General features: G+C 32.6%; 2 protein-coding genes across 3 annotated transcripts; one reads left to right on the plus strand and one right to left on the minus strand.

The window, feature by feature from the left end:
- Window positions 1-3,328: 3,328 nt before the first annotated feature.
- LOC109152386 (cysteine proteinase inhibitor A-like) lies at window positions 3,329-4,734 on the plus strand. Its single transcript, XM_019300041.1, has 2 exons — window positions 3,329-3,537; window positions 4,345-4,734. The coding sequence occupies exons 1-2, from the start codon at window positions 3,439-3,441 to the stop codon at window positions 4,588-4,590; spliced, it is 345 nt and encodes a 114-aa protein (XP_019155586.1). The 5' UTR covers window positions 3,329-3,438; the 3' UTR covers window positions 4,591-4,734.
- An 875-nt stretch (window positions 4,735-5,609) lies between these two features.
- LOC109152384 (dr1-associated corepressor-like) lies at window positions 5,610-9,373 on the minus strand. 2 transcript variants are annotated; one of them, XM_019300037.1, is made up of 6 exons: window positions 9,177-9,373; window positions 7,052-7,124; window positions 6,841-6,934; window positions 6,609-6,719; window positions 6,463-6,520; window positions 5,610-6,380 (listed from the first exon to the last, which is right to left on the minus strand). In XM_019300037.1, exons 1-6 carry the CDS (start codon window positions 9,207-9,209, stop codon window positions 5,913-5,915), a joined length of 837 nt encoding a protein of 278 aa, XP_019155582.1. In that variant the 5' UTR covers window positions 9,210-9,373; the 3' UTR covers window positions 5,610-5,912. The 2 variants fall into 2 exon arrangements, with proteins under 2 accessions (XP_019155582.1, XP_019155581.1); XM_019300036.1 differs by having other exon boundaries at window positions 5,610-6,386; window positions 9,177-9,372.
- Between the last annotated feature and the right edge of the window lie 4,886 nt (window positions 9,374-14,259).

The following is a 14,259-nucleotide window of genomic DNA, read 5'->3' on the forward strand; positions in this document are numbered from 1 at the left end:
GTACATTTCACATCCTCCCACATGCTCTTCAGGTCGGAGTGTGGGAGACCCTTTAAGATTGGAGATTCAGCCTTGGAATAAAAAATGATAAATTATATTTATCTCGTACATTTCAAAGAATATTTCAACATTAAAATTTTGAATGAGTGATTAAAAGTAAGGAGTAGAGCTTCAATTCAGAATTCAAGTAATATTTTTCATTTTCTTTAATTACAACTCTTACAAATTAAAAACACTACATGAATTTTCATTTCTTATTCTAAACTTTTATCCCCTCTCAGTCTCTTATAAATCCTTGATGTAAACACTTTTCTTGAAATTCATATGATGAAAATATTATATCTTTGTTTGTCATATAATGAAATAAAAGTGGGGGAGTATAAGGTGGAAAGACATAGAGTAGAACTCCAACTCTTAGGATCAAACGCTTATCACTACAATAAAAGTGTGACCTGGTTCTGATATCGCTTGTTAGGATCAAACGCTTACCACTACATCAAAGTCATAACTAGTAGCGAAGGTGCATCATTATTTTCTTATATAGTCATACATTTTCGAGAGCCACTGTGCTGGACTTGGCCCTTTATTAACCTCCACCCAACAATATCGCTAGCCACATGGTGTTAGACATGCACCCTTACCGGCCTCCGCCAACAATTGGCTTATTTGATACTTTAAAATTTATGATTTAGCCAAATATCTTGTGGTTTGATAAGATCCTATCATTGTTATCATTCCAAACAGAAGGTCTCATATTCGAATCTATACTATGCATAGGTTAGATTGTAATACTAAAAAAAAAATAAAATTACGAGTTATTACAATTTTTTATTTCTCTTAATCTTACCTAAATAATATGCAATAGGTCGGGGTGTTTGGTAATTGGTGTTAGCTGATAACGGTTAACTGATTGGGTTAGTGGTTTAACTAGTTGATAGCATTAGCAGATTGTATAAAAGTGTTTGGTAAATTAGTTGTTAGCTATCCAAAATGACTTTCTCAAAAAGTTGATCGAAAAACTAGTTTGATTAGCTTTTTAAATTGCAACATTTTGAAGCAATAAGTTATTACACAAAGCTAATTAATCAAACATTCATATTGATTATTTAATCAAATCAAACAACTAATAATAATTAAATAAGTCAAAATTGACTAATACACTAACTATTTTTCCAGGCAAATAAGTAAAGCAAGTTAGCACTTCATGAGTTAATGTTGTGATAAATGTTCATTGACTTTTTGATGTTTTCACATGTCCATACTCTCCAATATTTAAGACGTATACTCCGTCCCCAAATTTATTGTGCACTTTAACTAAACATTTTTTTAGACAAAATTAAAAATTATTATTATTATTATTATTATTATTATTATTATTATTATTATTATTATTATTATTATTATTATTATTGTTATTATATAACTCAAGTTTCCTAGCTTTGAAAGTCAACCTTGGATACTTTTGTTGGGTTCAAACACACCCTACTGTTCGAAGAGAGTTTAATTTTAAGTATTGTTTCTCAACCACTTGATCAACCTACATAGGTTCATAAGATTATTCAGTATTCTCACTTAAGTATTCGTAGAGTAATTGCAGTACATTCCTTCAGTTCGCACATAGAAGACAGTTTAAACCTAAACACAAAGTTTTATTGTCACGTCAAGTAATGAATTTTTTTATTTTTGTTTTTGCATATAGTTCAATATCACTACTACTATGAAGGGTTCAGCTCATATCTCTTTAACATGCATAATGTACACAAACAAAAGCTGATCATCTAACAATATAATACAATTACATTAGCAGTTGGATTATCAACAATTACCAACTATAAATATATTATTTTTTTTTAAAAAAAAATCATTTTATTACCACTCTACATACACTCATTAACTTAATTTCAGAAGATTTTTCAAACTTGAATTAATCTTTAACCTAACCTTCTAGAATTATAGTTATAGGGGTAGATGCAACGAATCCTAAGAAACAAACCACTGCCTCATATATAAACAATTAATCCATTACCAAACAATTAAGGATATGATAACGACAACTAGTGCAAAAAATTTACACATGTTCCTTATTGGCGAAATGGTTGTTTTTTGTCGTGTGGAGGGATATTTCTCCCCTAGAATGAGTGGTTGAAGTGTTGCAATTAACATATATATAATCTGATCTTATCTTAAAAAAATTTGTTTGGGTGGTAAAAGTTTTGAGGTCGAAATTATTATGTATGACTTCTATTGTCATGAAAAAGTTGATTGTCGTGGGATTTAATAAATTCGAAGTAATTATCAAAAATGGATAGAAAAAATAAATAAATAAATAAGACGAAGTTAACACGGGGAAAGGATAAAAAAGAAGTGATTTTCTACGATAGATTTTTTGAGTATTACAGAAATTATGTGTTAAGACAAAGTGTGTCTGCGGATAATGGATTAGCTATTTATACAAGAAGTGTTTTAACAGCGTCTTGGGATAATGAACCGCGCACGCCCAGTCCTATTGTTTTATAAGCCCAGTAATGTACAAAAAATAAAACTTCAATCTATACCATACCGAATCAATAAATGAACTAATTAAGCAAGATTAGGGGTTACTTTTGAAAATTTTTGTACCGATAGCTACTCTTAATGGAATTAGGCAAGATTTGGTACGTGGCTAACTGCATTGGTGTGGCGTAACCACCATGTTTATAAATTGTTATGTTCCTTCACCATAATAATAATAATAATAATAATAATTATTATTATTATTATTATTATTATTATTATTATTATTATTATTATTATTGAGGAGCTTGCTCGTTTCGCTGTTACTAAACACAACAGGAAAGCGGTTTGTATTATCTCTTATTAGCTCAATCATATCGTTCTTTGTTTTACTTCTCATAAGTGTACTCTTCCTTATTTATGATTTATGACATTCTACGATATCATTGGTTTTCAATACCAATACCAATACAAATACTAATCATATCTTCTTTCGTTTTATGATCGGAAACTTTTTTTTTTTTTTGAAATACTCATGATTATTTACAATGAAGTATATGTTCTATACTTTCAACCATCTATTTGGAATGGTAACTGGGATGCCATCACACTACATATTAGTCATATCTTTCTTCGTTTTACTCCCAGAAACCGTACTCTTCCTTAATTATGACATTTTCTAAAATGTCATTGATTTTCAATACCAATACAAATACTAGACATATCGTTCTTCGTTTTACTTCCATAAACTGTACTCTTCCTTAATTATTTTAACATTATCCAAATAGCATTTTTCTTTGCATAGGGTGAAGGAATCTCTCTATAAATAAGCCCTCCATACATCCTATTTCTCCATTCCAAACCAAGAGTGCAATACAAACAACACACACAAACACATCTACTTGCCTAAACTTCAATTCGCTAAAGAGTTAGTCAAGTCCAACAATGGCTTTGGGAGCCCCTACCGAAGGCAAATGTTGGGAGAACAACCTCGAAATTGAGGAGCTTGCTCGCTTCGCTGTTACCGAACACAACAAGAAAGCGGTTTGTATTATCTCTTAACTCAATCATATCATTCTTCGTTTTACTTTCAGAAACTCTTTCTTAACTATGGCAAATTTTCAAAAACTCTTCCTTAACTAGTATGTTCCGTTATTGCATTTATACAAAATAGTAATTTTAGTCTCTTAATTGCTGATGTGAGCACTATTGACCCTCTAATTTTTCATAAGGTACTCATGCACTTTCGTTCCTTCTACCGGTGGTGATGGTTAAAACATAACCCACCATTGCCTTGGCATTGCAAGAATGGAGCCTGCAATAAGGGGCAAAATTGTAATTTACCACTCCAAACCATTGAAGCCTCCATTACCCCATAAAAAATTAAGGAAAATACTTGGTGGACTCCCATTTTATACTCTCAACTTGTACTCTCTCTTACATGTTTTTGACATAGACACTTTTCTGTGGACCCACATAATAAAAATAACAAATTCTGATTTGCCACCTCAAGGTAGAAATAAGAGAGCAGAATTTAAGAGTACATGTAGTAGAACTCAAAAATCAATATAGGGGCAAAAATTTAAGTATTTTCCCTTAAATATATACTTTTTTTTAAACCAAATATATACTTTGATTTATAGGAAAGCAACAATCGTTACCTCTCTCTAGATGAAATTGGTATTATAACCTTAACCGACAAAAGAATACAAGGAGGTAAAAATCAGGACCAATAGGAACTAGGGCACTTTCACATAGAATCAAACTTAGAAATTTGTGATTATCAAACCAAAAATCCGACCAAAGTTTTGATACTATTCAACCTAATTTAACTTTGCCTTGTGATTGCAGAACACGGAATTGGTGTTTGAGAAGGTGCTGAACGTGAAGACGCAGGTGGTGGCCGGAACCATCTACGACATAACACTGGCGGCGAGCTACGGCGGTGAGAAGAAAGTGTACGAGGCCAAGATTTGGGTGAAGCCATGGGAGAACTTCAAGGAGCTTCAAGAATTCAAGCTCGCTGCTGATGTTTCTGCAGAGGCCACAGTGAAAGATTCCAAGCCTGCTGGTGGCATCTCTAGTGTTAGTCTTTAAACTAAATTATTATTCTCCATTATAACATGGATTTGGATTATATTATAGTGTCTAAGTACTCTATCTGATGCTTGTAAAGAATAAAAATTGATGTTATATGACACCATAAAATATTACTCCTTAATAAAATCTTTCTATTATCTACCTTCTTAGTTTGAACCAGTCAGTTATGGACTATTTGGGTTGATTTATCTTGTTGTGGTCTTTTGTGAGTTAAAGGTCAACCTAGGTTGGTTTATCTTATTATGATCATTTGTCAGCTAGGGTCACAAGGTGAGTTTCACCTAAAGGGCATCTTCAAGTAGCAATCTACGCTGATTTACCTCTTTATGACATTTGTCAATGACAATACCTCTTTATGATCATTTGTCAATGACAATAAGGATCATAAGACAGGTTTCACTACTCAAATTGTATATTCAAATAACAATTGCAAATTTTCTTATAACTCAAAGGATTAATGTAAGATGAATTGTGAAATGAACATAAGTACATCTTTTTCAAAGGACCTAGATGGTCTAAAACAAGCTATTTTGATAATCTTGAGGTTGCTTTCATCATGTGTACCTAATATCTTGTGGGCTATCTAAAGTTGACATCAAGGAATTGAAGACTTTTAATTGAATATCTAAGCTTAATTCTGTGTGCTGTTCAAAACCAAAACTGTGCATTGCACCATAAGGTCAAACTTCTTGGTCTTGTCGGATCAATTATTTTTTGATAGGCTCCAAACAATACGTGGACCCTTTGGTATGGGTTTAGATACCAAATTGAACAATGTTTTTCATCTCAACAAGTCTAAGATGATAATTGAATTGTACATTTATATTTATATATTATATACTTAACACTCACATACTCTTGTAAAAGTAATCTTTTTAATTTGAACTGATTCTCTTTGTAATTCAGCTCAAGTAACAATGCAAAATTCAACCACACCTTTTGAGTAGGTGCTACGAACTTTTCCTTAAATCAAAAGATTTATAAAACATATGCAGAGCATATATAGGAGACAGAAATTGGCAATAATAAAGAAAATTATAAAACATTGGAGCATACTGCTGAGGATGCTTTGTAGTTGAATTAATTTGTTAGAGAACAAAATAGTTTCATAAATACAGACCTATGTGGACTAACACAGTAACATCTAACATTGTCCTAATTGAATCTAGAGTTCCTCCTAAGTTGTTTTCTGGTCTAGAGTCCCTCCTATGTTCTTTCTACTTGTTCTCTGATTCCTATAATCCTTCTTCATGTGCCATTGTTCAACCTAGTTGTCTGCCATGTCAGGATGTCAGTAACAGCGGCCGAGTTAAATTCAGTTAGCCTTCTTCATCGTAGTCTTCCTCTACCTCATCTGTCGTCGTTCTATTCAGATTCGCGAGTTGAATGGGATCAATGGCCATTCCTTCCACGTCTGACCATCCAGGATACTCCTCCTCGTGTTTCGTTTCAACAGAAGGTACGGTGGGTGATGGAGAAGGCGCTTCGGCTGGTACTGCCGAGGAATCCCCAGTCTCATCGTTTAAGTCCACGTTAAGATCAAAGTTTCTCACTGTTGCTTCTAAGCTCTGACCGGCTAAAGAAATCTTTGAATCTGCAGTTTCTGACCCGGAATCCAGCCTTTCCGAATTCCTCTTCTTCTGTTTCTCGTCTCTCTGATCTGCTGCATCTTCAAATTTTTCGTATAAAGTAGTCTGCTCTCTATCTACTGCCCGACCCCTACCACGACCTCTACCTCTACCCCTACCTCTGCCTCGCCCGCTGCTACTTGATGGCGTTGTCTCGTGCTGCAACTATGAAAGCAATCAGAATTGTACCCAAGAATTTTCAAGTGTGATATTTAAAGCACAATAGCATCAGTTTGCTTACCATATCGCTCCGTTTGATGTCATCATCACTGTAATGATCATCAGCTTCAGCAATCTTCCTGCATAAACATGAACTTAGCGATTAACTAAACTCTGTCAGAAGTCACAAGTTCTATCAACCAAGAACAAGTAGGAATCTCGAGCAACCTTCTTTTAGCAGCAGATCTATCATCACCATCTGAAACGCCTAAATCGGGAACCCTGCTGACTACATCCTTGAGGAAATCGAATACGTTACAGGTTTGTACACATTGTTTCCTGAAGTGTTTAGTATTAAGTTAGACGATTGCAGAAGTCTTTAAAATGATTTGATAAACAGAAAGACATAATAGCTGCAACCCATTGTGAAAAGGAAACCATAAAATATGGAGATACTTACAAATGGTATGAATTCAATGTTTTTGCTCCCCTCTTAAGTGTAATGTCATATGTCCGATCACAAAGATCTTGCAAAAATAGTTCCAACGCTTTAGCTGAAAAAACAAAAAATGTTATGACAAACCCATACAGCTAAACAAATGTAGGATAAAAGTGATATACGAAGGAAAAACAGAACATGAATCAATTACGTTAGGGTACGTAATACATACACACTAGAAGAGGTACAGCATTAGCAATCTTCCCAATATCTTCATCAGTTTGCATAATCTTCTTAATCCGAGCCTACAAGATAGATCACACCCAGTAAGGTCACAGGACTAAGAAACTTCTATAACCCAATCTTACCAGGGTACCATAAGTTTAAACAATAAGATATATTCACATACATGATCACATACACCCTTTTATGTTTTAAAGCAAGACAATGGCATAAGCGTCATATATCAATTAGTACTCCAATTTTACAATGACTCGGGCTCTTTATACAACAAGGACACTTCAATGGCAATAGACTGAACCACCTAAGCAAACAATCCCAACTTCCAAAACCTCTGCTCTAGGCCACAATGTTGTCATTTAAAATCTGTGCATCATTCCGTTTCAATTTTGACTTCTTTCAAATGAGCTAAATGCAGACTAATTGAGAATCTAAGTAGTCATTAATTTCGCCAGTTATTGAACTTTCAGCAGACGTTCCAGTGAAGTGTCAAGTAGATACCAATTGAAATACACATCTACAAGCTATTTCATTTCTTCAAAAATGAATGAAAACTCATAATATGGTGTAAGTTAATTCCACAAAGTAAACATGAGGCACATATTCATAGAAAAATCACCAGATACTCGTAATACAGTGAAAGTTCAATCCACACAGTAAATACATGGTTCAAAATATATTAAGTCTTTGTGTACTCATTTTCCATATTTGACATTAAAGTCTGAACCATGATAGGCAATACTTTCTTTAACAGTTACATATACAAAATTCAAAACCTTCTTCTTTCCTTTGTAGTAGAAAGGCCATTTCTTTCTCCTTATGTAACTTATGGCTTTCTTCCTCCTTTTCACTTTTTGGACTAATCACTACCATCTTGCTACTCCACTATGACAATAGCTTCTAGAATTCCAATAATTCTAGCTCTCAAATAGATGGAAAGTTCAAGCTACAAGGCATGATTATAACAAATTTTAACAACTTGCAACAAGCTATCCTGCTGATTTAGAAGCAATACAATAACAAGGAAGATTTACAATATTCAAGATATATTTTATATTTTAATTTTTTTAAATTATACATCATACAAAAAACATAGCAAACATTCAGCATCTCAATGCATAAGAAGCTGACCAGAGTAGTAACTGTTGCCAGGGTTAAAGAGGTAAGAGAACAGAAATTATCAATTCAATCAATACTCTCTGATTAAATTGTTCTCTTTTTGGATATAGAAGCCAATCATTCTAGTCATAGTCAATGTCTTGGGAAGCATGCTCCAGAAGGAAAGTGAGAGAGAAAAAAAAAATGTTTTTTTTTTTGTGTTTTTACAACTAAAATGGCCAAACGGGACATGTGCTTTACTGTGCCTCTAATGAAATCCCTCTCTTGAGCCCTGCCCACATCATTGGCACCTCTGTCGCTTTCTTTCCCTCAACTATCACCACCTCTTGCAGTGCTTATGGCCATCTCCTATATTCCAATCTCCCTTGTTGCCCACAAAGGCAAAATACTCTTGCCCCTAACCCATGGCCCCCACACCCTGACCCGACAAGATAGTAGAAGGGTCAATTACGGTGACTTAACGGCTCATTAGGTGGGAGGACCAGTATTGGTGCCCACAAGGAGCCCACCACGGTGCCAGAGCTCGATCCTATCCAATCTCCCCTGTTACCAACAGCCATTGCTGTCACCAAAACCTACCACAAATTTAGCAATTCCAATCACCCTTTAACCAATTTTCACCTCTCATTCTATTCCTCACCTCAAAATCTCAAACCTCATAATTCAGGATAACTTCAGTGAAACAAACCATGTCATTATACTAATAAAGTCCTACGGAGGGCTCATAAAACACTAGCTAAATTCCCTTCCACTCTAATCACACATTCATTCTTCTTGAAAACTGAAGAACTACTCTACTCCTTTTGCCCCACATAACATGAAAAGTCAACACAAACCTCTGCTCAAATTCACAAAACCCCAGAAAAAATACAAAACACAAATAGCAAAATCCATACATACAAACCACAAATCATACAAATACACACGTGCATATAGACAGACAGAGAGATTGAAAAATTCGTGTATAATGAGACAGTTTAGGATGTAGGAAAACTTACCGCCGGAAAGCGAGTATCAAGCTTCTTCTTCATAGCGTCAACGTAGCCTATCGATCACTCAAACCCTAGATTTCCCAAGCTCGCATATGCATACAACCATGTGTATATATATAGAGAGAGAGAAAGAGAGAAATATATATGGATACTTTAAATCTCTCCCGGAAAAAATTCGACTTCTCCTGATAGTTTCGAACTTTCTGTGATAAAAATTAAAAAAATATAAATAAATAAATCAATGAAAACTTTTATAAAGTTAAAGAAAAATATTTTTAATTATTAAAAATTGCGTTTTATTGGCTTATATGGGAGCATCAAACAAAATTCCCCCGCCAAGGATTCTCCGTCTATTATCTGGTGTGGCTCAACAAGAACAATAAAGCGGAGTGACCAATAGGGTGTTGCCACGTGGGGGTTAAAAAATTGTTGTTGTTTGCTTGCCAATGAATCTCCGCCACGGCGACAGAGCACGGAGCTGTCGTTACGTCAGAGCTGCGTCGTGCTTATGTCCTTGATTGGTCAAATAGCGTGGTTGACCAGTCAGGGTTTATGCTTATCCCAAAGTCACGGGGTCCCACCGGTCTAGAATCTTTTGGAGGGAGGGATCACTATTGACTTAGGAAAGATGTTACATGTACTCTCAATTTGTATTATTATTGATGAAGATATTTATATTGGGATTCACATAAAAATAATAATTTATCAAAATTTGTTATGTCATAGAGTAAAATTTAAAGAGTACATATAGTATAACTCTTGACTTAGAGCTCTCCAGCACATTTAACAACAAAACACCACAAATCTCTACCAAATGTCACATCAAAAAGAATATTATATGCACTAAATTTAATTCATCTCCAATCCATTACATTAAAATACCAAAATCTCCACTAAATGTCACATCAAATGTTATTCTGAGCTAAAATAATATGATTTCTCTAATTTTAAAATTTCAGTAGTTTTAATTAATTAGTTTAATACTCCCTTCATCCCATTTGATGTGTCTGATTCGATTAATGATGCTTAACTGAAATTATTTTTAATCCACTTTTTCATAATATTAAGTTTAATATTAGTGTACAAAATTTATATATTTAGAAACTACACTAAAGGTACTATTAAACACAAAAATCAGGTTTAAAAATAAGTAAAAAAAATACTAAAGAAAATAAACAAATAAGAAATAGTTGGTTTGACCAATGAATAGTAAGTATGACAGAATAAAATGGGATAGAGAGAGTATAAAATATAATTTGTAATGTAAATAATAAATTTTTAGTAATATCATTTTTATGTTGTTGTTATGTTTCACTTATTTTAATTTTTAGTTAACAATAGTAGTCTTGTTTTAATGGTCTTGATATGATCTTTCAAATGATATAATTTATTTATAATAATATAACATTTATGTTTAAGTATTTAACAAAATATATAAATACAGAAAAATTAAATCAAGGAAAAAACATGAATTAAACAGTTTTTTTAAAAATGACGTGGATGAACAGTGCCCACCATATATGACGCGGCATTGTTCATCAACGATAAATTTTTTGGCGTTTTGCTGCCCAATTGGAGCCCATTATTTGCCGTTTACGCCAAATTATTTGGTGATATGGCGTCTCCTTGGAGATGGCCTTAGTGAAATTGAAAATGCTAAAGATGAATATACGCGTGCGCGACAGGTTTAACTAAAAAGTGTTGTCAATAATTGAACTTTGTGGTATTATGATATAAGAGCATCCTCAATAATATTGTTTTTTTTTTTTTTGCGCTTTTTAAGGTGTCAATTATAAAAGATTGGATGGAGAGATAAGAAGGAAAAATAGAAAAAGAAATTAAAAAGCATGTTTGACAAGAAAACTGAGCATCCGACACGACAGCGGGCCTGTGCACTGCACGCGCCCGGTTGGGCGCGATTCAATCGTTATGCCATGGAACCGTGTTCACCATTCATGGTGAACACGGTTCCAACAGTGTTAGTACACCGTTATCTTTTTTTCTTTTCTTAATTAATTGCGTGACTTTTCTTCTCCATTTTCACATTTCGCGGTTTCACTTTAATTTGAGGTGAGCAATGATTTTGGACATTCATAAATTATGAATTCATGCCTGCACATTCACTTTGGAACCATGCATACACATTCCCGTCCGAAATCACGGACATTCATAAATTATGAATCCATGCCTACACATTCACTTTGGAACCATGCGATTATGAATTTTCTGTTATAAGATTATGAATTTTCAGTTATGAGATTATGAATTTTCTGTTATGAAATTATGAATTTTCTGTTATGAAATTATAAATTTTCTGTTATGAGATTATGAATCTACATTACATTCATAATCTCATAACAGAAAATTCATAATCTCATAACAGAAAATTCATAATTTAATAAATATTTTGATTATGAATTTTCTGTTATGAAATTATGAATTTTCATTACATTCATAATCTCATAACAGAAAATTCATAATTTGATCAAACGCGCACCGTTAACTCAACATCCGCGATTTTTTTTATTTTTATTTTTTTGCATAAAAACGACGTCGTTTGGACTTGTGTTCACCATTCACGGTGAACACGTTTCCAAGGCATAATTTGCGGGTGCGATTTGTGCAGGCCACGCAAGCAGATACGCATCGGGCCCAAAAAAAAAATCATTCTTATAGAAAGACTCTAACTCTTCTCTTTCTCCTTTACATAATCATGTTCTCATCAAAAAAAAAAAAAAAGTGAAAAAACACAGATATGGATACTCTAAGAATTATGTTTCACCAACTCAATAACATTTTTCGGAGTTCTAAAATCACTTAATTAGAGATAGCAACATGATCTAGAAGACTATGCTTAAATGAATTATTTTGAGTTTAAATTTATATGAATCGGTCGTTATGGACTCAACTCAATGTGTTCGCAAGTCGATCGATGCACAATTCAAGTGTTAATTTATGTAGTCATGTCAAAATATCAAAATATTCTTAATATAATATGAGTTGTGAGTCAGTCCAAGTTCATACTTTTTTTTTTTAAAGCTTGAAACCTAAAATTACAATATATGAAATTGTTTCCACATTATATATATATATATATATATATATATATATATATATATATATATATTATACCCCTCACAAATATACAATTATCAATGTCATCTATGAATTATTAGTGGTGTGAATGTTGTCCCTCAATTTTTAAAACGTGACATATATTGTCTCTCTCATGAATTATTAGTTGTTGAAATGTGGTTACCTGTCGTTTTTCATGTTCGAAAACTACGTATTTTTTCATCCATTTTTCTTTATTTGTTTATTCTCCTTCCGACGACGACAATAATGTTTCTCCTTCTTCATATTAGAGGATGGGCAATATATGTTACGTTTTGAGAATTAAAGGGCAATATTTACACTATTAATAATTCAGGATGACATGCATATATTACCATTTTTCCTTAAAAGAAAATTGATCACAAGACCCCGTGTCTCTCACCAAAAAATTATTAAGATTTTTGTATAGTAGTTTAAACATAGGAAAAATTACACTATATAAATTTTGTTCATGTATAATAGGCTACAAACCAAACTATTCAACTAAATATCACATAAGTGTAATATAACTTGATTGAAATATAAAAATACTACTCCTTTTGTACAGTACAAGAAAAATCATGAATCGTGGTGGTTTTTGTGATGGAACATTGCGACAAAAATGGTGACAAAATTAAATTCCATAGCTATTTTTGGCACAATGTGAGAAAAAATTTGTGAAATCTTGGCGGCCCACATTTTGGTGACGGAATTAAGCTATGTCGCCATAATGGCAACGAAAAAAAGCAATTACTGATATTTCCATGCATCGTGGGTTTGCGATGGAATCAACAACAAGAATGAATTTCGTTGCAATGTTTTGGCGCAAAGTGGGAAATACTCTCGCATACTCTTTTGTGTCAATGCATTGACGACGGACAGTGACAACAGAAAGTATGACTGTCGTTTTTCCGTAGCGAAAATATTTAATTTTTTAAGTAAAATTTATTTTCGCTACAAAATGAGACGACAGAATCAATTCCGTCGCTAATATTTTGACACATTGGCGACATAAAATGCGATGCCCTACATGTATGTCGCGCTATGGCGATAGAATCGGCAAGAAAAAATAATTTTGTTGCAACGTTTGGTGATAGAACTTCTGGTTCTATTACCAATAATAAAAAATGAGATTTTTGAGTGGTTAATAACGTCATTTAAACATATTTGTTTACATATGACAAAAAACGGCCATGTCACATTAATGCTATGACAAACGGGGATGTCTTGAAAAAAAAAAAAAAAGAAGACTAAAAGTAAAATGACTCATATAAATCTAATATTTAAAAAGTAAAATGACTTAATACTTATAATTGAATATACCAAAATGACATTGTATTTAACGTCATTTAAACGATTTTGTTGACAGATGACAAATAATGATCATCCTACAATAATATTATGACTAAAGGGAATATTTTGAAAGAAAAAAAAAAAGTCATTTCACACTTCAGTATAATACGAGTTCATTTTTAGTATATTATAAGTTTATTTTTAAAATGACACGTGTTAATTTAATAATTTGTACTCCCTGCATCAATTTTTATGTGTTTAATTCAGACAACGAATCTTAAATGAAGTTATGTTTAATTCACTTTTTAATAATATTAAGTTTTGTATTAGTATGTTTTCAAAAAGTTTTCTATTAGTGTGTGTGTGTGTGTATATATATATATATATATATATATATATATATATATATATATATATATATAACACTTAAAAGTACTATTAAATAATAATAAAAACAAATTTAAAAATAATTAAAAATATCATAGAAAACATACAAAAAAATAAGAATTGATTGACCAGTAAATAATAAATTAAACAAGACATGTAAAATGAGACGAAAGAATATAAATTAACTACATTTGTTGTAGTTTCGTTATATTCGTTTTTTTTTTTCTAACGAGAGAAATTCGCAGTCACTTTTTGAATAAACTTTATTACGGTGTAAGTTCGCCAATCACATTAGAAGATAATGTAAATTGCACTA

This window comes from Ipomoea nil, unplaced genomic scaffold (genome assembly GCF_001879475.1).
Source record: "Ipomoea nil cultivar Tokyo-kokei standard unplaced genomic scaffold, Asagao_1.1 scaffold2403, whole genome shotgun sequence".
In the NCBI taxonomy this organism is placed as follows: domain Eukaryota; kingdom Viridiplantae; phylum Streptophyta; class Magnoliopsida; order Solanales; family Convolvulaceae; genus Ipomoea; species Ipomoea nil.

Coding starts and splice junctions, on each gene's coding strand:
- LOC109152386 (XM_019300041.1), top strand. CDS start 3,439: ATGGCTTTGGGAGCCCCTACCGAAGGCAAATGTTGGGAGAACAACCTC. Junction 3,538..4,344: donor CCGAACACAACAAGAAAGCG/GTTTGTATTATC, acceptor TTGTGATTGCAG/AACACGGAATTGGTGTTTGA.
- LOC109152384 (XM_019300036.1), bottom strand. CDS start 9,209: ATGAAGAAGAAGCTTGATACTCGCTTTCCGGCG. Junction 7,125..9,176: donor TTGATACTCGCTTTCCGGCG/GTAAGTTTTCCT, acceptor TCTATCTTGTAG/GCTCGGATTAAGAAGATTAT. Junction 6,387..6,462: donor ACATCAAACGGAGCGATATG/GTAAGCAAACTG, acceptor TTGCTTTCATAG/TTGCAGCACGAGACAACGCC.